We start from the raw sequence: 24897 nt of genomic DNA on the forward strand, positions 1-24897 counted from the left end.
AATGCAATTAATTTCTGATAAAAATGATTTTATCCTATGCTGTCAGTTGGTGGGAGACAGTAAAAGCTTCTGGTGTGTCTTAGAGTTGTCTTCTCATTAGATACTTTCCCACAGTGTGAAGTGACATAATTTCAAGAGGAACTTTCACAGCTGGAGCGCTGCTCTTATTTAGGTATGCCCATGTTTAGCAGCTCGAGCCAATAAGCCATCTCCTAAATAAAAGTGTTGACTGACTCACTGACAATGTGTGACAGGATGTGTGATTAATCAGAACAAGATCAAGGCCATGTTGTAACATCCCTGCCAAAATGTTTTCCTAACAGAAAATGAAATATGACCAGAACAAAATAACCTCCCATAAAATAAAAACATTCATTTTACCCCAAAAAAGTAATCAGTCCAGACACACACACTATAAAAAAGGGGTGCTTTTTTATCACAACAAAGGAAGCTATCCTGTCTTTCTGCCTATAAAAACAATTAAAAGTGCAATTCCTGGGCAACAAATGGCACCAAACAATGTTCCTCCACAAGTAACCTGCAATTTTGTTTCAACCACAGTCAGTAGAGAGTAATATATAAACTGCTGTTCAAAAGTTTGGGGTCAGTATGATTTTTTTTTTTTAAAGAAATTAATACTTTTAAACAAAAAAATACTTATACACTAAAATTACTCAAAAAAGACATCAAAAACTACATGATAAAGACACAAAAATAATTTCACAAAATATTTCTTTTTCAAATAAATGCTGTTCTTCGAAATTTTTTATTCACCCATGAATCCCCAAAAATGTATCAACAGCACAACTGTTTCCAACAAAAATACTAATAAGAAATGTTTCTTTAGCACCAAATTGACATATTAGATTGATTTCTCAAGGATCATGTGTCACTCTATCTATCGATCTATCCATCTATATATATATGATATGCACTACAAATTTTAGGCCCTACCTTGACGTCAGACCTGAGGCCCTACCTTGACGTCAGACCTTTGCGGTAAAAATGACTTTTAATTTCAAAGTTAAAAAAGCAATAAAAATCATTCAAAAATAACTATAAAAAACAATAAAACCAAAAACAATTTTCTTATATAAAAATAATCTAAAACTAAAAACAATTTGCTGAGCTTCAAATAAGATCCAAGCCATACTAATAGTCCTTCATCCTGCTTTTCCCATGCAATCAATGCTTTACCCATGATCTTTTATAAGTTTTGAATTATTACAGACAAGGACCCCTAATGCTTCATCCCGCTTTGTTTCCTCTTGCACTGATTCGTGCCACATGTCTTCCAGGGAAAAGGCAGTGGTGGAGGATAAGAGTTAGCATTCACGGGACCTTCTGCCCTCCAACTTTTCAGTGTCGGACATCTCTATTTGCCACGTCAAAAGCAGATAAAAGTCTGGTCTCCTGCCAGGTTCATACCTGTAACTGACACTTTAAAAATAATTATGTTGCTTCGCAAAATTTGTGCACAAATAAAACCTCTTCAGTGTAGCTTTGAATGCAGAGCTAATTAACAATAATAAGTACTACATGTGTAACTTAAAAAAAAAATGGCTGAAATTAAAAGCACATTACAAAAAGTGCCATAATTTTTCAAATTCCTCCTCAGATGACAACACCTCATTTCACCCTTTCCCCCTTCTGTGACCTGTCAAGAAATGTGAAAGGTCAGAAGTTTTACAGACGTCTAACCACATCCATCTGGACTGACGCTGCCATATCCAGTGATATATGAATGGACACTATAGACTTCACCTGAAGAGTATGGACAATACTGCATCACAGACACAGCAAGGGGCATTCCTGCTTGTCTGTCTACATCTATCTCTTTAGATTGTCTTGTCATCCTTCAACACTCTTCATAACTCCGTCTTCATGTGTGTGAATGAGTGATGCACTACAATGATTCTGAGATGCAATGTGCAAAATAATCTTTAATCCATTCACACAGTAGAGCTCCGATCACACACACCCACACACACAAAACACACTCAAATCATACCTAATTAGACATGAGGACAGATACAGCCCTGACCTGTAAGAGAATAAATTAAAAACACATGCTCCACTGAGCATCCATGCAGGAATCAGGACAAAACTAAAACATAAAACAAACAAAAAATCAAACAACCCATCTAACCATTTAACAGTGGTTATAGGGTCAATGGTGTAATTCTTAATTTTTTTGTGCGCTATTAATTAATTAAAAATATATATAAAATGCAATACTGAATGCACATAAAACAGAAAAAAATAAGTCTAAGAAACAAAAACAAAAAAAAAAAATTTCAAACAAAACAGTTCTCTTTCAAAAAAAAAATAACCAAAAAAATAAAAGAAAAAAGAAGTCTTTTTAACAAAACGGGTTCTCTTTTATTAATTTTAGATTTCAAATCATAAAATCAACATCATGTGGTCCAACAAAAACAAAACAAAACTGACCATGTCAATGTATAGGTCACCATTTTTGTAACTATGCTATGAAAAAATTACATTTTAGAGAAAATTGAAAATTACAAATAAGATGTGTACATTCAAAATCATTCAAGTTATAAGGAAAATAAGCTGACATTTACATTACATTACAGTATATTTTAAGTCATTATACGAAAACATAAAACTTTTCAAAAACAAAAAAAAACAAAAAAACTAAAACAAACAAACAATCACAAACATATTTTGTCATTGAGCCTATAAAAAACTTAGATAAATCAATTGCATAAATAACTACAAAAGGCCTGTACACTGTTTACTATTATCATCAATATCTTAGAAATAAATTTTCTGCATTTTTTCAGTTTTTCCAGCCTTTTCATTTGACACATATGTGTGTATGTGTTTATTTAAGGTCTATGCACCGATTACAGTCTTCATCAATATCTTAGGGGTATGCTGGCTTCCATTGTTGAGTTAAATGTTTTACCTTCTCAGTGAGGGTTTATGGTGGATATGTGCGGGAAGGGAGCATATGGCAATGGTTATTTGTTTTCTTTCTTTCTCTCTATCCTCTGATGGGCAGAAAGCCACTGTGTTAATGTTTATTCTGCCTGAGTTCTCTTAACAAAGAAAACATTTGGGCTGTGGCTGCTGTGGGTGTGGATGTCTATAATGAGGGACAGATGCATGCAGGATAGCACACACACATACAAACACACACACACACACACACACACACGATCAACATCGACATAAGGCCGAAGCTCCAGCTGAGCCTCTCTGACAGGATTTTTTGCATCTGTTGTCTCCTAATGCTTCCTAAACACAGAGTGAAAATCCATTACAGCGAAGGTCAGTGCAAACGCCATGCATGAGCCACCACCAACCAAAACCAAAATACATCCAACCAACCTAATGACTACCTCACAAACCAGAACCAACAGACTCTTAAGCAACCTTCTGACTGCCTCTTAAGCCCGAGCCGAGCCATGTGTGCCCAAGCAGACATCCCTTTGGGGGCCGTGTTAAGAAAACCACTGCCGTTTTACCAGTTCCAAACCTACGGTAATCCACAGCTATTAGAGTCCCATTAGACACGGAGGAAATGCACCCCATAATTGTGCTCTACTTCCCAGCCCGACTCCACCAGCATCATTCCCCTCTGTAATCACGATGAATGAGCGCTAATTAATGAACACTAGCAAGAGCATGCAGCTGCTGAAAAGCTTTACTTAGTAATGAAACTGTGTTTATTCCCCGATGTTTTGCAACCAAAGACGGAAACTCGACACGCGTTGTGTATAAACACAAGTAAACTCAGTGGACATGGACCTTAAAGTCTTTGTGGAGTAATCAGCAGTGGTAATGATTCAGAGAGAGTGCTGCTAAATGCTTTGGTCCAATTGGGCATGCCAGGCTACAGGACGGCTGAGGTCGGAGGGTTCAGTGCCCTGTTCTAAGGGAGGAAAGGGGCCAAACCATGACCCATTAAGTGCCTCATGATGCCACTAATAACAATTCAGCTCAAACTAACTTATTCATGGGATATCTACAATGTATTGGCTGTGGCAGCCATTTTTTGAGAAACAGCAGTTACAAACATGACAATAAAATAAGAAGGAAAAAATGCTAGATTTGATTACAGATGGTAATCATGTAGGATAAGCTTTTCTGAATAAGTGTGTTTTTCTGTTTAACTTTGAATTGGGATAGTGAGTCTAAATTACGGATGTTAGTTGGGAGAGAATTCCAAAGGCACATGTGACACATGGTGGATAAACAAGCCAAGTGTTTATGGAGGAGACTCAATGAAGAGGAATAGAGAGTTCGAGAAGGGGTGTAGGACTGTATGAGATCTGAGAGGTAAGGTGGACAGAGGTTATGAAGAGTTTTGTAAGTGGGGAGAAGAATTTTGAATGATTTGAATTTTGTGGGAAGCCAATGATCTGCTGTTGATTATATATTTTTTATATATATAGTTCGGGTTATGATACAAGCAGCAGAATTCTGATATATATTTTATATATAAGCTTGTATAAACCATATATATAGATATACAGTAGTATATGCAAGATGACATACTTGTATATTAAAATGGCTATTTTATAATTTTTTTTTGTTTCCTTGTTTGTTTACTTGTATATTAAAATGGCTATTTTTTTATTTTATTCACTATGAAGCTTTGTTCTGTCTTTTTAATTTACCAACTAGATGAGAACAAAAGGATCAGTCTATGTCCCAGCTGTGCAACAATCCCAGGAAGCACAGTGCTTAATACAAAAAAGATCCACAAGACTCAAAAGCTTGAAGACCAAAGTCCCACAAAGCCTCAAAGAGTGAATTACACAAGATGTGTATTAAAAGTGGCAATAAGGATATTACGCAAACTGACATTCTCAGTAGGTTACATCTTCCTAGACCAGTGGGGGAGCTGAACACAACAGATGGGTAACAGATCTGGTCAGTTTTATAAAATTATTATCAGATTATCACTCTTAAAAACAGCAATCCAAATTAGCACCAAATTCATATTCAGTGCAACCAAAATATATGCAAAAATGGTTCACGGATGCTGCCTAATAGATAACAGGTGTTTCTTATCTAAAACATGTGCACTTTGTGAAGAAAAAAATAAATAAATAATGAATTACATTTACTATCAGGAAATGAGAAACAAATAGCTTCTTAAAATGACTTAATGGCATCATCATGTTTGAAGGTATTTTGGGGACATTTACAGTGATTAAAACTCTCCAATTATTTTTATTTGTGCAGTTAAGGTCATTTGTTTTGCTTGGAGATTGAAGAGTGAGAAAGTGAGAGAGAGATACTTTAATGTTGTGCTCCTAGCAATGTAGTGATGGTGCAGCAGGTGCTGTGTTGCTTTCCTGCAGTGAAGGAAAACATTACATTGGGCTGGGCATTGATCTTTTGGCCATGCCAGGACTTCATACCTGAACTGCCCAGTTGCAGCTGTCCAAATCAACAAACGGCCCACATTCCACACATACTGCGGTTGGTAGGATTGGCTTTCGTCATGCAGGTGGAGGGCCACATTCCTCCTCAGTCTCTCCTTCTTCAAGAAAGGTCAAGCCATTTATTCTCTTCGGACATTCACTGCAAAACTCACGTTTTTTGAACAAATTGCAATTGGAAATCCTGTGTAATTGTGTTGGTTCATGTCTACGAGACTGGATTAGATGCGTGCTTTGCGCAGCTTTAGGATATATGACAGATATTCACCAGAAAATATAATAAATAACTGTTGATTGCACAAAACTACCATACCTTCCACAAACACAAAAAATGGTGACCTAAGGATTACGCATAATAACAGGAACATCACAATTTGAAGTCTGACTGTAATTGTCTTGAAATTGATTGCTGAAGGCAGTGGATTTATTACTGCTTTGATGGCTGTAGCGGCAGTGCTTTAAAGGGAATGAAATTAGAGACGTATCTTTCTGAAGAGGGATTTAGTGTGTTGACAGCATCACTTAGGGTATTTCAAACTTTTTTTATGCCAAGGACCCTTAAATAGGATGGTCCTGCTGCTTAAAACCTTCTTCCTAAAAATATAAAGACAACTATACATTTTCACATATAAAGACCCCTTTATACTGTAGGAGAAATAGTAAATGTGAAAACATGGAAAAACATGTTGTTTGCACATTTAAATATTTTGCTTTATAATTATTGTACTAAAGCCAACATATATGAATAAAACATTATATTTACATTTACATTCAGTCATTTAGCAGACACTTTTATCCAAAGTGACTTATATTTACTGTAAAAAATAAAATCGTCATATTTCCCTAATAGATAAATATATTAAACCACAAAGATGTAATAATATGCACAAATGCCACAACACAAAAATCTCAAACATACGAATATCAATAAATGTAAAATCAATTGAAAAAATTAACACATAACTAAATTACAGAAAAAACATAAAAAAATGTAAACAAATAAAAGAACATCTATTAATAATAGTCAACTTATCACAAAACTATTTCAAGCTGCAATGCATGTTAGGAACTCTAATAATAATAACAAAAATAATAAAAATATTAATATAAAAATAATAAAAAAAATAATAATAAATTAGGATTAGAAATTCAACGATTAGGAACTAAATGAGGATTTTATTTAGGGCTGAAACAGAATAAAATAATCTAGATCAATCTCATGATGTCCCACCGATACAATTTTCGGCAGACCCCCAGCACCTCCTTGCAGACATCACAGCAGTTGGCCTGTCAGCACAATAAAACTCTCAATAAGAAATTGAGTTTCTAAACTCATTTTCATTAAAGTTGTTACAGATATTAATGCAAAACAAACAAACAAACAAACTAAAAATAAAGTTGCCTAACTGAATAGTCAAATATCTATGGGATGACCCATCCCTATAATTCCTATCAAATAAAAATAGTCCTAACCTTTAACATACTTTTAAAATATTACATAACTGAAAGCTATGATAACTTGAAGATGTTGATTCAGTAACTGATCTGAGATATTCAGTGGAATAATTTGTGAAAGCTTCATCAGACTTTTCAAACAATGACTGAGTTTGTCATTTTGTAACTACCTAGTAACTAACTAACTAGTCTTTTAGAATAATTCATGAAGAAGACGGCTCATAAGAGTCATTTGATCATGAATCAAACTGCACTGCTGGCCCACTATAAAACTGTGTCGACAAGGACAATACAATAGTTTTTTTTTTTTCTGCCTCATTACACTCCTTAAAAGGAACTCACTGTGTGTTTCGTAAGTCATTGCAATGTAGATTTAATCATTAACATCAATGGAAAGTGGTTTGCTAGAACTTTTGCCTGTGTCCACTGTTTTAGGTTTCCTGGTAAAGAATTCAAATCCAGTTAAAGAGCATAATCGGCTGAAAGACGACTTCAGAAATGCACGTTGGCTTGAAGTCGTGGCCTAGTGGTTAGAGAGTTTGACTCCTAACCCTAAGGTTGTGGGTTCGAGTCTCGGGTCGGCAATACCACGATTGAGGTGCTCGAGCAATACACCGAACTCCCAACTGCTCATTGGGCACCGCAGCATAAATGGCTGCCCACTGCTCCGGGTGTGTGTTCACGGTGTGTGTGTGTTCATTGCTGTGTGTGCACTTTAGATGGGTTAAATGCAGAGCACGAATTCTGAGTATGGGTCCCAATACTTGGCTGTATGTCTCGTCACTTTCACTTTCACTTTGAAGACAGAGTGTACAAGAGAAGAATTGTCACCCTGTGAGTGATGGCTTAAGGCTGATTTATACTTCTGCATTGAAACTACACCATAGGTTGTGCGTAGTACGTGCAGGCTGGGGTGTAGCCTGATGTGCACCTCTCCAAAAATGTCACAGCGCGTCAAATCTACGCGGACAGCAAGCGCTGTGATTGGTCTGCTAGAACCCCTCCCTCCATATGTATTTGAGTTTTGTGTGTGTTTTTTGCACTTTAATATATTTTAATGTTACACCTTCTTATATGAAATAAAACAAAGCAAAGAACAAGTGTCTTATCATTTATTATAAAACGTAGCATTACATCACATTGTTGTCCATGACAAACAGTTGTTCTGCCATGGTATGTTACAAGTCCTTGTGGAAATTGAAAGAATGCCATCTGCTCTTGTTCCGTTGTTGTCTCTTTTTTGTAGTTTTAAATAAAATATCTGTTCTTTGAAATTTATTTGCCGCATTTACGGCTATAATGCTTCTCCAATGGGAATGTCAGACGCAGAAGTATAAATCAGCCTTTAGATAAGTGGTCTGGTTACGCCACTCCACTGACAGAGGGTGGTCCGGTGTCAGCACCCCTGATGTGAGGAGTGCGGGAAACTGGGGTGGAAGTGGACCTTGTATTTGCATACAGGGACAGGCATATGGAACGTGGTTGCAGACAGGACACTTAAATTAGCTCTGAATATTCAGAAGTTTAGTGCCATTTAATTATTATTTGAACTTTAAAGTGACAGGATGACTTAAGATTATGTACATATATGTCATATAAAGGGGAGGAGCTGCAGGAGACAGTGTGTTAAAAGGATTACTATGAGAATGTTTGGTGGTTTTTATAGTGATCTTGGAATGTCTTCCTGACACAACTCAGCGTGATTTACAAAAGTAGGACATGTTCCCAGTCAACATCTTTGTAGTTCTTTACAAAACATTCCTGTCAACCAGTCAGCCCAACCAATGTAAGCAGTATAATAAGTAATATGTTTAAAAGCCTGAGCAACATTCTTATGGGCCATCATTTCCATCTGATTTTAAGAAAGTATTTTAGAATTTATATACACTTCTGTCCAAAAGTTTGAGGTAGGTTTTAAAAAGGTTTTTGAAAGACACCTTACAATACAATAAGGTTAATTAGTTAAGGTCAATAAATGCAATAAATACAACTGTTCATTGTTAGTTTGTGTTAGCTCGGGTCCATTAATTAATATTAACAGATAAAACTTTGGATTTTAATAATGTATTAGTAAATGTTGCAATTAATATGAACTAAGTTCAGATTCTGCTGACAAAAACCTCTAAAATACTAGTGTATTATTTAAGTATTAAGTATTATATAAATAAGTAGTGTCATTATTTTGCTCAAAAGTAACCGTTTTAGACTTTTAATATATTTTAAAATGTAATTTATTCTTGCAGCCATTACTCCAGTCTTCAGTTTCACATGATCCTTCAAAAATAAATCTAATATGCTGATTTGGTGCTCTAAAACATTTCTTCTGATTATCAATGTTGAAAGCGGTTCATATTTTAAATGTAACCAAGATTCTTCAAATTACATAAAATATACATTTTTTTTCAGGATTATTTGATGAACAGAAATTTCAAAAGAACAGATTTGAAATGGAGTTGAGAGTTTTCATATGACAGCAAATAGACATAAATGAAATACATCCAAATGAATCAGAATCAAACCAAACTGAAAAAAAAACTGTAATCAAATCAAGACTCCATTAATCAAAGTCGATTAATTTTGTTGTAAAGTCAAAGTTTACCCTGTTTACTTTCTTAATACATGTTGTTATTGTGGTGTTATTGTGCAAAAAATTCAGTCCTAGATTTTAACCTCATATCTTCTTGAACTCTTAACTCTAACTTTTGTGGAGATAAAATCAGCGGCTACTTTATCATGTTGACTAAGGTCATGGTTCACATCTAATTTCACAAACTACTTTGGGTTTTTTTAGAACTTCAAATGTTTCTTAGTCAAAATTCTCAACCTTTAAATAAGTTTGTTTACTCTATAGTCTATAAATATGTCAAACAATTAAAAAAATGTGAAACAGACTCAGAAAGTAAAAAAAGCTCACAGTCTGAGCTGAATTACAACTTAAAGACAGAAGCCTTTAAAACACTCAAGATTTTAAAGGTGATGCCAGTTCATCTTGTGTGGGTGCAGGTTCATATCATAAATATAATATAAAAAAAAAAAAACTGACAAATGATCAACAAGTTACAAAATCCCTGACCTGATCTTCAAAGGTGGGCCAGAGCTGTTAATGGAGCATGTCCAGCTGCACCTGATGTTAAGGGTCCAACGTTAAACACATAGGAAGGATTCAGTTCTACTGGGTTTACTTTTACTACCTGTTCTCCCAGTCTGTCCTAGTTAACTGAACAGAATAACAACATTAACATATGCAGGCTAGAAGCTCTGTCGGTCTCCTGAGTTTCCTCCTGTATCTCTGCTGTGCCCAGATCTTACACTCTTTCCATTAGAAGCGAGGGAGGGAAGACGCCACTCCAGAGAGCTTAAATCTTGACGCGTGGTAATGAGAAACACAGGTCTAAAGTCTGGACTATATTTCATCAGAAGAGCTTTGCTACTGCTGTGCTCCTGCACTGTGAATGATTTTTGAGGCTCTGGGAAAGCTGGGTGCTATGTATCTGTTTAGATTCATGGTAAATACAAGTCTTCAAGCCTTTTACAGAAGCGGGTCATCCTACCAGCCTCTTACAAACAAGCAATATTAACACACACAGCAGAGCCATGCTTATTGGGCTTTGCTCGGTTCTCATGCACCAATCCATCACAAACACTGATGACATATACTTCAAATTTATTACATCTGAGCCAGCGTATTTACATATTTTACATTGCCTGTAGCCCAACCGAGCGGCAACCTCCCGCTCTCTCACGTGAAGCCAACAAGGAAGTGACTAAAACTGCAATTCATCGACTGGCCGCTTGAGGCTGGCTGCAAAAGGGAGTCAATCCCATAGACTCCCCATGTTAAAATGCCCAACTTTACAGCAAAAAAAAACATGTTTACAGCCTGGTGCAAAAACATTATTTTGGTCTATATAGCTAATTTTGCCCTTCATGACAGATGGGGGGGGGGTGAAGTTTTTTTATAAGTCATCCGTTTAAATTATATTAAGCCTTAAAGTTCTGCATAATTAAGGGCGTGGCCACGTGAGTGACAGATGGACTGCTGCTGCTGACAATGCCGTTGCGCTAAGTGGGCGTGGCTTCAGCAACCAGCTCCCGCCTTTTTGCCCATTTTCGATTATCTGGGAGAGTCGCACGGTGACGCGCTGCCAAGATGGCGACGGCCCGCACTGCACACTTTGCGCTTCAAAACCGCTCTTCAGGAGTCTATGGGTACGTCACGGACACTACGTCAATGTTTTTATACAATCTATGAGCCCAACACAATGAAATAGGCTCCAAAATCCCTGTGACCTTTCACAGAAAAAGCAGATTGGAAAATGGATGGATGGATGCATGGATATTTAACATTTCAGTTTAATTTCATATGTTTTAATGTGGGAGGGACAAAATATTTCGCTGAACTATATCTTTTGAACTTTAGCTTTAAAAAATATGAAAAATATAAACAATAGATTTGAAAATTTAAATAAACAATAAAATATTATTTATATATCGTTTTTCTACCCACCATTACTGTTAGATGAATGAGCATAAAGAAAAACATAAACTATAGTATCAGTATAAACTGATTACAATATTTACAATCAATCTCATTATTTTTAACCAGGCTTTAGAAAGCAGAATGAAACCATAATAATGAAAAAGTCTATACATTTTAACATAATTTTTCAACTTTTAACTTATTGTAAAGCATCTTCACAACCCCTGGTTTTACTGAACATTTCACCACTTACAGCCAAATTACAGTCATGCTGATATTAAGTACAACAGCACTCTTTCTCATGTGATATTGCCTAATTTTACAACTGTTTAATTCAAAGAACTTTAGAGTTCTGTGATAACTCATGCAGATCAGACACGGATAACTGAACTTTAGAGTCCGCAGTAGTGATATAAAACAAGGCACAGTAAACTCAATGAAGATTCACTGGAATAACTATAATCACATCTGCAGATGGCTAAATTAAATGCTCCCAGTCTAGGATTATATAAGAGCACTAATAGAAAGCTGAGCCAAATTGGGACAGATGTGCTGTATTACTAAGCAGAGAAGACAGAATAATCAAAAGTGAAAGAAAGTTCATCATTAATCACACCCTGGTAACCATATAAATCTTCTAAAATACAATTTGTGATTTTGAGTTGCAGATGAGTCACTATCTAGATTGTCTGGTGTGTAATGTGTGATTGTGTGTGTGCTGACAGGAGCAGATGTGCTATTGAGTGAATGGCAAGAAATTATGTCATAACTCAGAGGTCAATGAAACCAGGACACACATAAAAAAAAAAACCAAAACGATATATTCATAACCATTTTTCTCTGCCCTGCCAACAAGCACCATGATATCTGTACCTGGTGAGCAAACAAACGCAGCAGACAATTTATATAGGCTAGCTGTAATATTTATTTAATTGTTATATCAAATATTAATAAAATAAAATAAAATAAAATAAAAAATAATTATAAAATAAATAAAAAAAAAAATAAATAAATTGAATAACATAAAATAATATAGTTTTCAAAACATAAAATAATTGCATCCCACTGATACATGTTTGGATGACATCACATATTTGGGTTTGTTGCGTGACCTTTAGTTGATTTCGTGTGGACTATGTCCAAGCTGACAATCAATTAAACACTCTATAAAACACACACTATCCTGGTTTAACACAGTGTTGTAAACGTCATTCACATCACAATGCTAAAACTAATCAATTCAATCACATAACTAAATTAAACATCCCATTCCATAAAAAGACACAAAACCAGACACACAAATTACATCCAAACCACTAATAATCCTAACACAACAAAAACCAACAAATCAAATGATCTTCTCTGTAAACCACAATAAACATTAAAAAATTACGACGAAAGCCATGTTTGAAAAATTTGGAAAATAAGGGGGTATTTATTCCGGCTCATTTCTCGTTTTTCCGTAATCTGTCTTGTTGTTCCACTATAGAGTAACATAAACAAACAGAGTAAAACAATGACGAGTGCTTACATTTTCTATGTACAGTAGGTGGGAGAAACAGACCCACCTCTGTTCTTTAACTCACACTGACACACTCTCACCAGGACATGAATGCCAGGGGGACATCTGGAAGTTAGTTTTTCTCAGTGAAGGATGAGAGGGATGCAGTGAGTCACTAATATGTCTATATAGACACAAAAACACAAACATGCACACAACACTGCATTATACCTGCATTTAAATGAAGATACAGCTTTAACAAGGACATTCTGCATGTGAATCTTTAAACACAATCAGGACCCAGTTTTTCAAATGTCTCCTTTCCATGCAAATATGCAAATATTTAATGAAGATAAAATATGGTGGTGGGTGGGGGGGGGGGGTTGAAGTCTAGATGGTACAATGCTTGTAATGTCAAAGTATACAGTGAAACTGTTGACCCTGTAAATATATCCAAAGAAATATAAACACCCAATCGTTCAAAAAAAAAAAAATGTGGACAGTCATTTTTTGGAAACATTAGTAATTTTATTCTGCAAGGATGCATTAAATTGATCAAAAGTGTCAAACAAATTATTTAAAAAAAATTATAATGTTCCAAAAAGTTATATTTCAAATAAATTATGCTCTTTTGAACTTTCTATTCGTCAAAGAATGCTAAAAAATAAATGTATCATGGTTTCCAAAAACGTTTTCAGTAGCACAACTTTTAAGAAATGTTTCTTGAGCACTGTTAAGAAATGTTTCTTGAGCACCATTAGCTTATTAGAATGATTTCTGAAGGATCATGTGACACTGAAGACTGGAGTAATGGCTGCTGAAAATTCAGCTTTGTCATCACAGTAATGAATTACATTTTAAAATAGTCAAATAGAAAACTATTATTTTAAATTGAAATAATATGTCGCAATATTACTGTATTTACTGAATTTTTGATCAAATAAATGCAGCCGTGGTAAGCATGAGAATTCTTTCAAAAACATTAAAAATATTGAAAATATTTATTTTAATCATTTATCTTAAAATGCCTCAGTACCATTTATTAACACTTAAACACATTATTTATTTAATAGAATATTTCAAATCTACAGTACTTTACAACTGTGTAATCAACACTTGTTATCCAAAGCAGGATAACGTTTATTTGGCACAGCTGAAGCTCGCTAGCAGTGGACTAAGTCAGACTTAGACCATCAGAGGGTTGCCAGACATTCAGTATACAACCCCCCACCAAGCGCTGGAGGCCTACATTCACTCAGGCTCAAAAACCACAAACAAACACACAGCCTTCCAGAGCCAAAACACACATATAAACAAGCTGTATACGCTTAATAGAAAATACAGGAAAAACTTTCCCAACAAGAGTCTGTCTATCCTGGGAGAATTCATCCTAAATTTCAACAGGTCAGGACAGTACACTTATAAAATATGGAGTGTGTTTTTCCTCTGGTAAAGAAAGATAAAAAACAAAATATATAAATGACATCTGTTGAATTGCTCTTCAATAGACTCTGGTTGAAGGAGGAAGGCATCTTATCTCCCAGCCAATCAAAACAGGCTACAACAACACACATAATTAGGAGATTACAATCATCCCGAATCCAACTGCATGAAACTCTGACTTAGTCTGCAAAATATTCTTCACATGGATTTGAATTATTTCTTTTTAGATAACTGAATGCAGCTGCTCAAAGGCCAATCCGCTTGAGGTTTGTTCATCAGACATCCTAGAATGAATGAGGACAGCGGTCCACAGAACTGAGTGAGCATGACGAGTCACTGGAGGTCCACATGTACTGTCAAGAAGTTGTGCATGTCACTGAAGATCCACTTCAGCAGCGTTTCTCAACCTTATTTTATTCAAAAGCAGCCATGGTATTTCTGTTGTTATTAAATGTGCAGATTTTGGAAGGTAAAATCAACGGTCATCTAATAATTTACAGTAAATAACTGTAAACTGACATTCCCGCATTCTGATAAAAAAAAACTAGTTTGAGTTACTACCAGACTGAGAATGATGAGAAACCGTTACTGTCTTTCCACTGTTTGACATTAACTTAAGCAACATGTAGCCTAAATAGCCCAATCTGAAAGCGGTTAGGGATACCTTTTTCTTTTTTTAATCACTCAAGACCAGTTTCCAGAAAAGCCCCAGGTGAAAACGATGCAAAACAAACCTCACAGCTTGACAGTAAAAAATGTTGCAGAAAAATGGCAGAGAAAAAAGTGCAACCCTGTTCAAAATCTCAGTCTAGGAAACCAGGCTCCAAGCCTTGCACAGCTCCAAGGTTCTGCCATGGACCATGCAACCCAAAAGTACAGTTAGGGGAGAAGTTTAAAATGTGAAAAGACGTGGCATGCTGCCACACAGATGGGGGATACAACAGAGGGAGAAAATAAATTCCCTGGCTTGCTGTAGGCATTCTTGAAATTAACAATAAACATTACAACTCAAAAACAAATGACAAGGATCATTCAACACAAATAAACATAAAAACGCAAACAGACAGCATGATGTCCGGCATGTGCAACTAGACCGACGATGAGACCCCATTGAAAGAGCAGGAATGACTGGGAGGAAATGGATATGTGAACGACATTATAATGAATGGCTCAGTGGAGAGATTAGATTAAATAAAGGTGGATTCTCTCTGTCTCTGCGAGAGAGAGAAAAAAGGATTTTGAGCGATACAAGTTTACCAATTTGATTCTGATTCACAAGCTCTTGATTCAATTTGATTCGGAATCATTTAGCTAGATTTCACTGTCCGATTTTTTTTACTTTTTTTTTTTTTTTTTTTTTTACATATTAAATAATTTTTTTGTTGTTGTTTTTTGTTTGTTTGTTTGTTTTTTTGTAGAGGCAGTGTTTCACAGTAACTGAAATTATAGAACCAGCTTGAATGAGTCATTTATTTCGAGAATCAAACTACGCTGGACATGCTGAATTTGGTGTTTTGTGTTTTACGCACTGTCAAATGAATGGGTTCATAAGAGTCATTTACTCTGGAATCTGATTTTTATGATACACATTTGGGATGACATGAAGATGAATGAACCATAACAGCTTCCAGTAAGCGGTTATGAAAACACTCAATTAATGGCTTTCTTGTATTTCAGATAGTGAACAGCCACAAGTACTTAACGAGCATTTTAACACTTATTTAACAAATTAGGAAACTAATTAAAACAGCAACAGCCCTGCCAACTTTTCTGTGCATGCAGACCGAAACAAACAAAAAAGCTGAGCCAAGATCTGATGAGTAAGAACAACTTTTGACCACTAAAAAAAGAGGTCTCCACATGCATGAAAATCAGGACTGGTCAACAGTGCTCTTATCGTATGTAAATTGACATCATTTTTGAAATTAAAGAGAAAAGATAACGTTGATTACTTTTGACAAAGATGAAAAATGTAGAATGGGTTTTCATTGCAGTTATCAAATAGTTACAAAAGAACCCTGGTTTTATTTTACTGTAATTTGAGATCTTTAAAATCATCTAGGATTGAGCAAGAAGGTAAAAATGTTCTCCAAATGTATAAATTCTTGTGAGGTGTGAGATGAGAGGGAGAGAAAAAGTGTGAGTCTACCATATGATCAACAAATCACCTATTTTTTCTGATAATCAGACCTAACATACCATAATTGCTTCCATATCTCCTCTCTATTTTCAGCGGGTACATGGCCTCATTCAAATGAAATTGGGAAATGTTGCAGCCAAACAGGGAGGGAGTTTTTACAGTGATGTTGAGAGAATGCCAGAATGCCCTCCCACAAACTACAGACAGATGCTTTTAATAAGTCGAGAGTACAGAACCCATACCGCTATTGCCTTAATTTTGTATTTATTTAGCTAGATCCTGATGGAGATACATTCTGACCACCTATTTCACAAAGCCATGCAACTACAGACTCATGTCAAATGAAAGTAATAAGTAAAGTTTGTGCCATGTGCTCGCACGCTGCACTTAAAGGATAGTTCACCCAAAAATGAAAATTATGTCATCACCCTCACTGTGGAACATTAAAGAAGATATTTTGAAAAATGTTGAGAGACAAAATAATATATTTACAAAAAACTTCAAATACAAACATTATTACACAACAAATTAATTCAATTACAACAAAAAGACACACTTGAGAAACAATACAATACAAAAACAATATATTTACTGGATTAAACTATTCTTTTAAAAAATATCTGCAATATTATTTTTTGAGTCACCTTGCGAAAGCAACACAATATGTGTGCTGGAGATTCAATCGCTAAAGTTGGCCAGTCATTTCTGGGGAAAAATATTTATTCATTTTCCAGTGCATCTCCTCGGCTGCAGGTTTTGAGATATCCGCTTTTTCTCAGCAAAGTGAAAAGCCTTCTAATACGGTGTGGAGAAACACATAAGCACCCAGTGTGCACTGAGAGAGCTAGATTTTCACATTACCCCGCTTCATGCCTACTTAAATCAAAATAAAAGTATAACATATGACTACACTTATGCACAAAGGGGAAAACTTAACATAGATCAGACATGAAAAAGTTCAAAACCAACACAGAGGCCAAAAGATAATCCGTACCCCTCCATGTCACCCACAGCGAAACCCTTAAAACCCTAGACAGCTTTTGGAGGAAGCATTAAAGCTTACTGCCTTCTCAATGGGTAGGCCAATAAAACAAGGGCAGATTACATTCTAAAGAAGCACGTTTATCCAAGAACATTGCACTTTTTCCAGAACAACCTCCCAACCTGAGAGAGGAGACAAGGTGTCCGGATCCTTGACGGGTTGGGATCTACATTACCCTGAGGCTCGGGTATGGGGTCACACAGTTATGACAAACATATATAAAACACCTATATTATCCCTTAACATACACTCTCACATTCACGCTCTAATATAATTCTTATATAATGCGTTTTTCTGTATAGTGGCAATAACAGGTTTTCTGAGCACTGGCTAGTATAGCTGCAGGCTCACTTGTGAAACAAACGCAGCTGTATTATTGGACTCTGTTATGAATGTGGTATCTATCAATAGAGACTCGCAATGAATGCAAACATCTGTATTCTGGTGATGTGGCTGGGATTCTTGCTGTATTCCAATATGCAGAGTAGGGCACTTTGAAATGACGATTTGGTAATATTTTACATGCTTGACAAGACAATACAACAAAAAAAGCAAGTAATAATGATTATGACAAGTTGTCAAATGTTCACAAGAAAATCCAAAAGAGATGAATGTCAGCTGCTTTTAGCATGTTGATCAAAGAGATTCATGTGCAACCAAAAGAAACACTTAAAAATAAGACATTTAAAAAAATCTATACTTCCAATAACCAAAAAAATCATACCATACCATTTTTTTACCACATAATGAAAAAAATAATAAAAAAAAAATCTTTAAAGAACTGTTCAATCGTTCTTCTCTGCCACTGCTTTAAAAACCCCATTATTAATTTTTTCAGTGGTATAGTTTGTGAATTATGAAGGTTGTTTAAATGCATTTCTGCTTAGAGTCGTAACTACAATGAATTCAAATGTCACAAGGAAGTGTCTGAGCAGCTAATTATTTCAGTTCCTCGTTCATTTTGAGCATTAAGTGACCAGTGTGTCATCATTTCAGGTTCAGAGGAAGCCAAACTCTGAGTGGCTTCAGCTTTGACGAAGGCCTGAGTCAATTAACTGCTTTGTTGAGCTCATTAGTACATGGTCCGCAGGTCTTAGTCCTTTTGTGTCTGTGGTTCAAGTGTGTTTTCTGATGTCTGCCTTGAAAAGAAGCCCATTAAAAGCAGAGGAAGGAACAGCAAATTGCACAGACCGATGACTCAGGTTTACCATTCAGCTCAAGAAAACAGTCCGATTCACCAAAAGCACCTGAGCCTTCAACTGGAGAAAGGAAGTGCAACATAAGCAAGGAAGACAAAAAGTCTATTCACTGTAAAGAACTAAGAAACAATTCTTACTTCCAACAAACTGCAATTACATTCTTTAAAATAAAGAATTGTTTAAAAGCCTCTTACCTTTTAGTACATTGATAACAAATACAATTCAACTAAAAAAAAAAAAAGTATATTTAGAGCAGAAAAAAACATTATATCACAGTAAATGACATGTTTAAATGTCCATATTACACTAGCAGCAAGTCTGTAAATTAAGTGTCGTGGAATAATTTGTGAAATTGCCAATGAAAAGTTCCCATGAGCATTAAAAAACTATTTTGATGTAAACGGTGAATTATCAAATATAAATGATAAAAAAAAATATCATAAAGCTCATTGATTAAGTGATCTGTATTACTTTCTGGTTCCTAGTTGAGGCTCCTTCAGTGTTAGTATATGGTATTGTTTGCTTGTTATATAATTGTCAGCTGTAAGTCATTTGATTGCTGAACATCTCTTGTTTTTAATACTAGTGATGACGATGGTTTCCTTACCAATCGCCAGTGAAAAGAACATCACAGACAAGTATTAAGAATCTGATGTTAATATGATCTACACAAAACTCATCATGGACTGATGGTTCCTCCAAAGATACATTTTTAAAACAGTAAAAAAAAATTAAATAAAACAATTACTTAAAAAAACAACTTTCACTAATCTAACAAAGATCACTCTCATGTTCTTTCGTCTATTCTTTTATCCTCTTTGATATTTCAATGTCTTTCGTGTTATTTCTTCTATTCTTTTATCCTCTTTGATATTTCAATATCAGGGATAAAAAAGACCGGATTTCATTTCTAGCCACAATACCTCAGGATGACGATATGAGAAGCAAAACTCTACATGCTCTTTGCTCATGGCAAAATTTTAAGCATGGAAAAGAACAATGTGCATGTTAAGGTTATATACGAATAGATATGAAACCAGTCCTTGAAAAAGAATACAGAGAAAAAAAGATAAAAGAGCTTTAGAGTTGAGTTGAGTTTAATTGAAACTGTAGTGTCCTATGGGACAGGGTTAAAAGTTAAATTATACCCACATTTTAGCAGCAACATCAGAGGGTACATGGGAGGCCCTCTTTTGGTAGGCACCGCTACCATGAAATCTTCACAGGCTAGTAAATTTCTCCATGCATAATTCCACTATGCTCTCTTAAACAGTGCTGGAGTAAACCTGTCTTTTTCTCTCATGCAACAGTCAAATTTCCAAAGACTAAAATATAAGAACAGAGCAATAAATTCATGCAAGGTTAAGTATCCTCTGTCTGTCCTCTACTTTGCACCCATAGCTGGCAATGAATTTTAATGTCTCGTAGCTGAGCTTACACAATAAATCTGTGGCATCCACCAGCCACAGCAGACAGAGGAGATCCACTCTCAACTTTATAACTTCCACATGTGAGTTATTTAATTCAGCATGAAGTATATAAGCTGTGGCTCTGCATGTGGTCACACTGACATGTCGAACACTGACACTTATCCAGGCTGTAAAAAACTTTTTTTTTTCATCATTACAACATCTCTGTGTCCATCCATTTAACTTGCCACAATAATTGCTGTCGTTTCGTTTCGATTTTTATGAGTTTTCAGAGTTTCAACTTGATTTTCTTCATCTGGATCTAAATTCATACTTTAGGTTATAACTGTGGCATTAAACTTAAGTTTGAAAGACACTGCAGATTGCAATGATAAGATGCAACAGTGATTAATTCCATCTTTCCAAGCACTTAATTGAAAAAAATCTTTCTAAATCCACATCAAATATAAAAATATATACACATAATGCTTTAGTGGGATAAAGTAAATCTGAAAACAGTTCACAAGACAAGTCCCTATTGAGCTGAGCATTCTTATCAACATCACATGCTAGCAAATCACCTGCTGCATCATTTATATTGACCCAGTTTACGTCATAGTTCAGATTTTGAGATAAAAAAAAAAACAAATCGAGTAAACATGCCTCAGATGATCGTTTTAAGAGGGAAAAGAAGGTAAAAACATCCCAGACTCATGCAGAGGAACAAACCTGGAGGACAGGAGCACTCTTGCGCTGCTTCTCGAGCTGTGCGAATTTTCGACACTCCCTCTTTGAGTCTCTGAGAAAACAAATATATATTTATATGATATATATGTATACACTGATAACTGAAAATTACCAGGATATTTTTCGTTATGTCAAAATAAATAATAATTAAATCATAAATAACTAAACCTAAAACGGTACAAATCAAACATAATTAAAAAAAAAAATTATAAAAAAATAAATTTAGTATGAACAGTAAAAAAAAAAACTCAAAACCATAACATCACACTTAAACTTTATAAAATAAAAATATTATAACATAATAAATTTCATATAAACAATACAAAAACAAACTGAAAGCCAGATAAATTGTCTCTTTTTTGTATTAATGCTTATAAAAGCAGCAAATACATGTTGAAAACAGAGTCGCCTCACCTCTTGCACAAGTTTCTCTATCGCATCCCGAAAAGTCGCGTTCGCATCCAGTGTCGCGTGCACAGGTTCAATCACAGACAGTCGCTCCATCTCCAAAAGCTCAATTTTACGCTCAAGATGAGATGTTTTAACGTTCATAAACAGACAAACTGCCACCGAAGACGCCGACAACATGAAACATACGAGGGTTGTTAAACAATGAAATATTTGTGATGTGTGATGTCAAATCCTCTGAAACCACATTTAAAACCATTTTTAACACCAAGTTTAAAACATTATCCTCATTATTGAAAAAACATTATACACTCTTCTAGAATACTATTTCAATAAACTGGCAGACCTTTATTTCATCTGCGGCTGAAAGGAGACGCAACGATGTGACGCACACTAGAAGAGAGCGTGTAATACTGAAAGTGTACTGCGCGAGACAAGCTGACGGTCGCGCGCCTGTCAGGTTAAATGGTTTCCCTCTGAAGTGTCTCAGAGAATCCAGCCAGCCCCTTTTCGCTGCTGAACTGCAGTAAACTAAACTATGTAAACTACAGTGCGAACTGTGTGTGTGTGTGTGTGTGTGTGTGTGTGTGTGTGTGTGTGTGTGTGTGTGTGTGTGTGTGTGTGGCTTTAAATTAGTCAGGGCAGACTAATGAACAAAGTTGCGCCTCTGAAATTAAGTTTAAGTTCAGTTAGCTGCTCAAGTGCTTAAGAACTGTCAGTATACACTTTACTATGATACACATTACAAATATAAACAAACAAACACATATGAACAAAATAGTTAAATGCTTTTTGGAAGAAAAAAAATGTTACACTGTACGTTTGTCATTGTTGTTGAAAACTAAACTACATTTCATACATGAGCAAGCACATCAAAAACCAAATTGTGTTTCTTGGACCCTGATTCACTATAAGCTGTCGGGAATTGCATTTCCTTCATTCGTCTGTACTTCTTTATATGTCCGTAAATAAAGAAAATAAGGTCAGACTACAGTTTCCTTTATAATTCATTTTTCACCCTCCAGCACAAAGAAAATGCATAAACTAATATTTGACTTAGCTATAGCAAATGAAAGATCCGGCTATAGGGCATGTATGGCAAGGAGAAGCCTTGGTTGAAACATAGGTCTTTCGGATATATGTCTTTTTCTTTCCCTTTCATTTTTCTGTTTATTTGTGATGTAATGCAAAAATTCAGCTAAGCCAAACTCAAGTAATTGCCATCGTTTAATTTTAAGTAATTTGTAGTTTCATGCTTCAACCACTAGAGGTCCAGAAGATAACTTTTGTTTAATCTCACTGCGCTATGTCCAAGTCCCTTTAAGAAAGGGAGGGCATTATATAGTCTTTGTTGTGTTCTTGTATTACTGATTCACCAGAAGAGGGCACGTTGGGTTACAGTTGAATGTGAGCAACCATGTGGCATGGAGGCTGTGTTTGTTGTTGTCCTTTGATGCTAATAAATCTTACAAAACCCTAAACTCTCGAATCATTAAACCCAAACCATACTGGGGTGTATTCCAGAAAGCAGGGTTACCGTGAACTAAACCCTGAACTCTCGGTTGATTAACCCCACACCTTGCTTACTCGAGGTATGTGGTTCCAAAAACGCATCCGGGAGTAAGTTCATTCAACTCAGAGTATGTTTCTGGTTAAGACTCGAGACATTCTCAACAGAGCGACGAATCGACGAGTCACTATGGAAACAGACGCTAAGAAAAAGCGCGCCAAGCGGTTCCTTTCTTCTCCTTTTGTTCATTAGTTGTTTACATGCTTAGTGCATATCGCCACCTAACTGATGGCTGTGCAATATTTTTTTTTCCATTTAATCTTTAATCCTTGAGAATGTGAATTATATTGTATGCATAATACTAAAAAAATATAAAGTAATATCAGATATGTATTTTGATTTAGAATTTAGACATTAGCTATAGAAAATGCCGCTCCATGTGTGAGATAATATAAAATGGAATAAATAAAATAAATAAAATATATATAAGTTAAACATTACCTTGTCATAGTGTTTTAATAATTTATACAGATAACTCTTATATATGCCAATAAAGAAATAATCATATTAGAATATATTACCTTATTTATTACTTATATTAGCGCTTCCTCATTAACATATATATATATATATATATATATATATATATATATATATAAAACAGGCTATATTACATTTTGTAATATTATATAATGTTGTGTGCTATCTGTCATGCCCACTGAAGCTCGCTGAAGTGAACTAACCCCTGGAACATAACCTGCTCCCGAGCAGGTTAAGTTCAGAGAGTGAGTTGCTATGACTACTAACATACCCTGAAAGTTACCTCCGTTTTTGGAACAAAAAGTTGAGAATGAAAAAAAGCAGCATACCCTTAATAACTAAATACCTCCCAAGTCCCTTAAATCCATAAATAACCCCATATTGAATGAAAGATGGCTGCAGTTGCTTCATTTCTGAATTCCTGCCATGTCCTGGAGAGCCTTCGATACCCTTTGATGTTTGGCTAAAGATGTTCAGGAATTATTTATTGGTTGTTAATGCATCTGGAGATGAAAGGCCTGTTGCACGAAAGAGAGCTCTATTTCTTCATTGTTTGGGCACAGAAGGTCAGAGATTATTTTATACTTTGCCAAATCAAGGAGAGACAATGGAGGAAGCTATTGAGGTTTTACAAGCATACTTTGTTCCTCAACGGAATGTAATTGCAGAACGGCATGCTTTTAGAAAACGAGCTCAAGTACCTGGTGAAACAGTCTTACAATATGTAACCTCACTCCGAGATTTAGCAGCCACATATGAGTTTGAATCAAATCTTAATTAAATGTAACGTGATCAATTAGTATAAAATGTGGCCAGTCATCGTATTAGAGAAAAACTGTTGTTTGAGACTGATTTGACGCTTAGTAAAGCCATCATAATTGCTACTTAAATTGAAACTGCTGGCGCACAAGTTAAAACTATATCAGATCAGAAGTTGGTGCCTGTGCAAGCAATACAAGGAAAGTCTATGGCAGTTGTTGGTCAGTATAAAATTAAATACTCTGCATCTACAAAGCCTTCTGTTTCCTTTAAGACTTCCTCTAAAGCTTCTAAGATGACTTCACCAGTCCGTGCATGTTATCATTGTGGATCAACAAAACATCTTGCAAATGATTCTAGATGCCCTGCTGTTTCAGGAAAATGGCATATAATTGTCAAAAGATTGGACATTTTTCAAGAGTATGTCACAACAAACACGCTCAGTACATTAAATTGAATTGCCTGCACTTCAAATTTTGTACATGCAAAATGTGCTAACTGATAAGATTAAGTGTACTGCTACAATCACAACTGCTTCTGCTTCTGTACCTGTGGAGTTGATAGTGGATTCTGGGTCCTCTCTTTCCATTCTGCCAAAATCTGTGTACAAAACATACTTTAAGAAAGACTCCTTGCTGCCTCCTTCTGTTAAATTGGTGACTTATTCCCGTGATCCAATACCAGTGCTTGGATGCTTACCTGTTACTGTTTCCAAGAATGATATATAACATACAAAAACACAATCACATATTATAGTCCGGCACTGCTCTGCTCTGAATGGATTTAATTAATGGCCTGCATCTTCACTTTGGAGGATCTTCTGTTCCATTATAACCTGCTCAAC

At 35.5% G+C, this 24897-nt stretch overlaps 1 protein-coding gene across 1 annotated transcript in view; it reads right to left on the reverse strand.

Moving 5' to 3' along the window:
- The window catches only part of LOC109059450 (collagen alpha-1(XXIII) chain), an 86781-nt gene extending 62139 nt beyond the window's left edge, over positions 1 to 24642 (reverse strand). The window contains exons 1-3 of the mRNA XM_042711496.1: positions 24603 to 24642; positions 21251 to 21468; positions 20819 to 20888 (exon numbers count right to left, since the gene is read on the reverse strand). Coding sequence (XP_042567430.1) covers positions 20819 to 20888; positions 21251 to 21468; positions 24603 to 24642 — 328 coding nt within the window. The remainder of the gene's footprint in view (positions 1 to 20818; positions 20889 to 21250; positions 21469 to 24602) is intronic.
- Between the last annotated feature and the right edge of the window lie 255 nt (positions 24643 to 24897).

Source organism: Cyprinus carpio, chromosome A21 (genome assembly GCF_018340385.1).
Source record: "Cyprinus carpio isolate SPL01 chromosome A21, ASM1834038v1, whole genome shotgun sequence".
Lineage (NCBI taxonomy): Eukaryota > Metazoa > Chordata > Actinopteri > Cypriniformes > Cyprinidae > Cyprinus > Cyprinus carpio.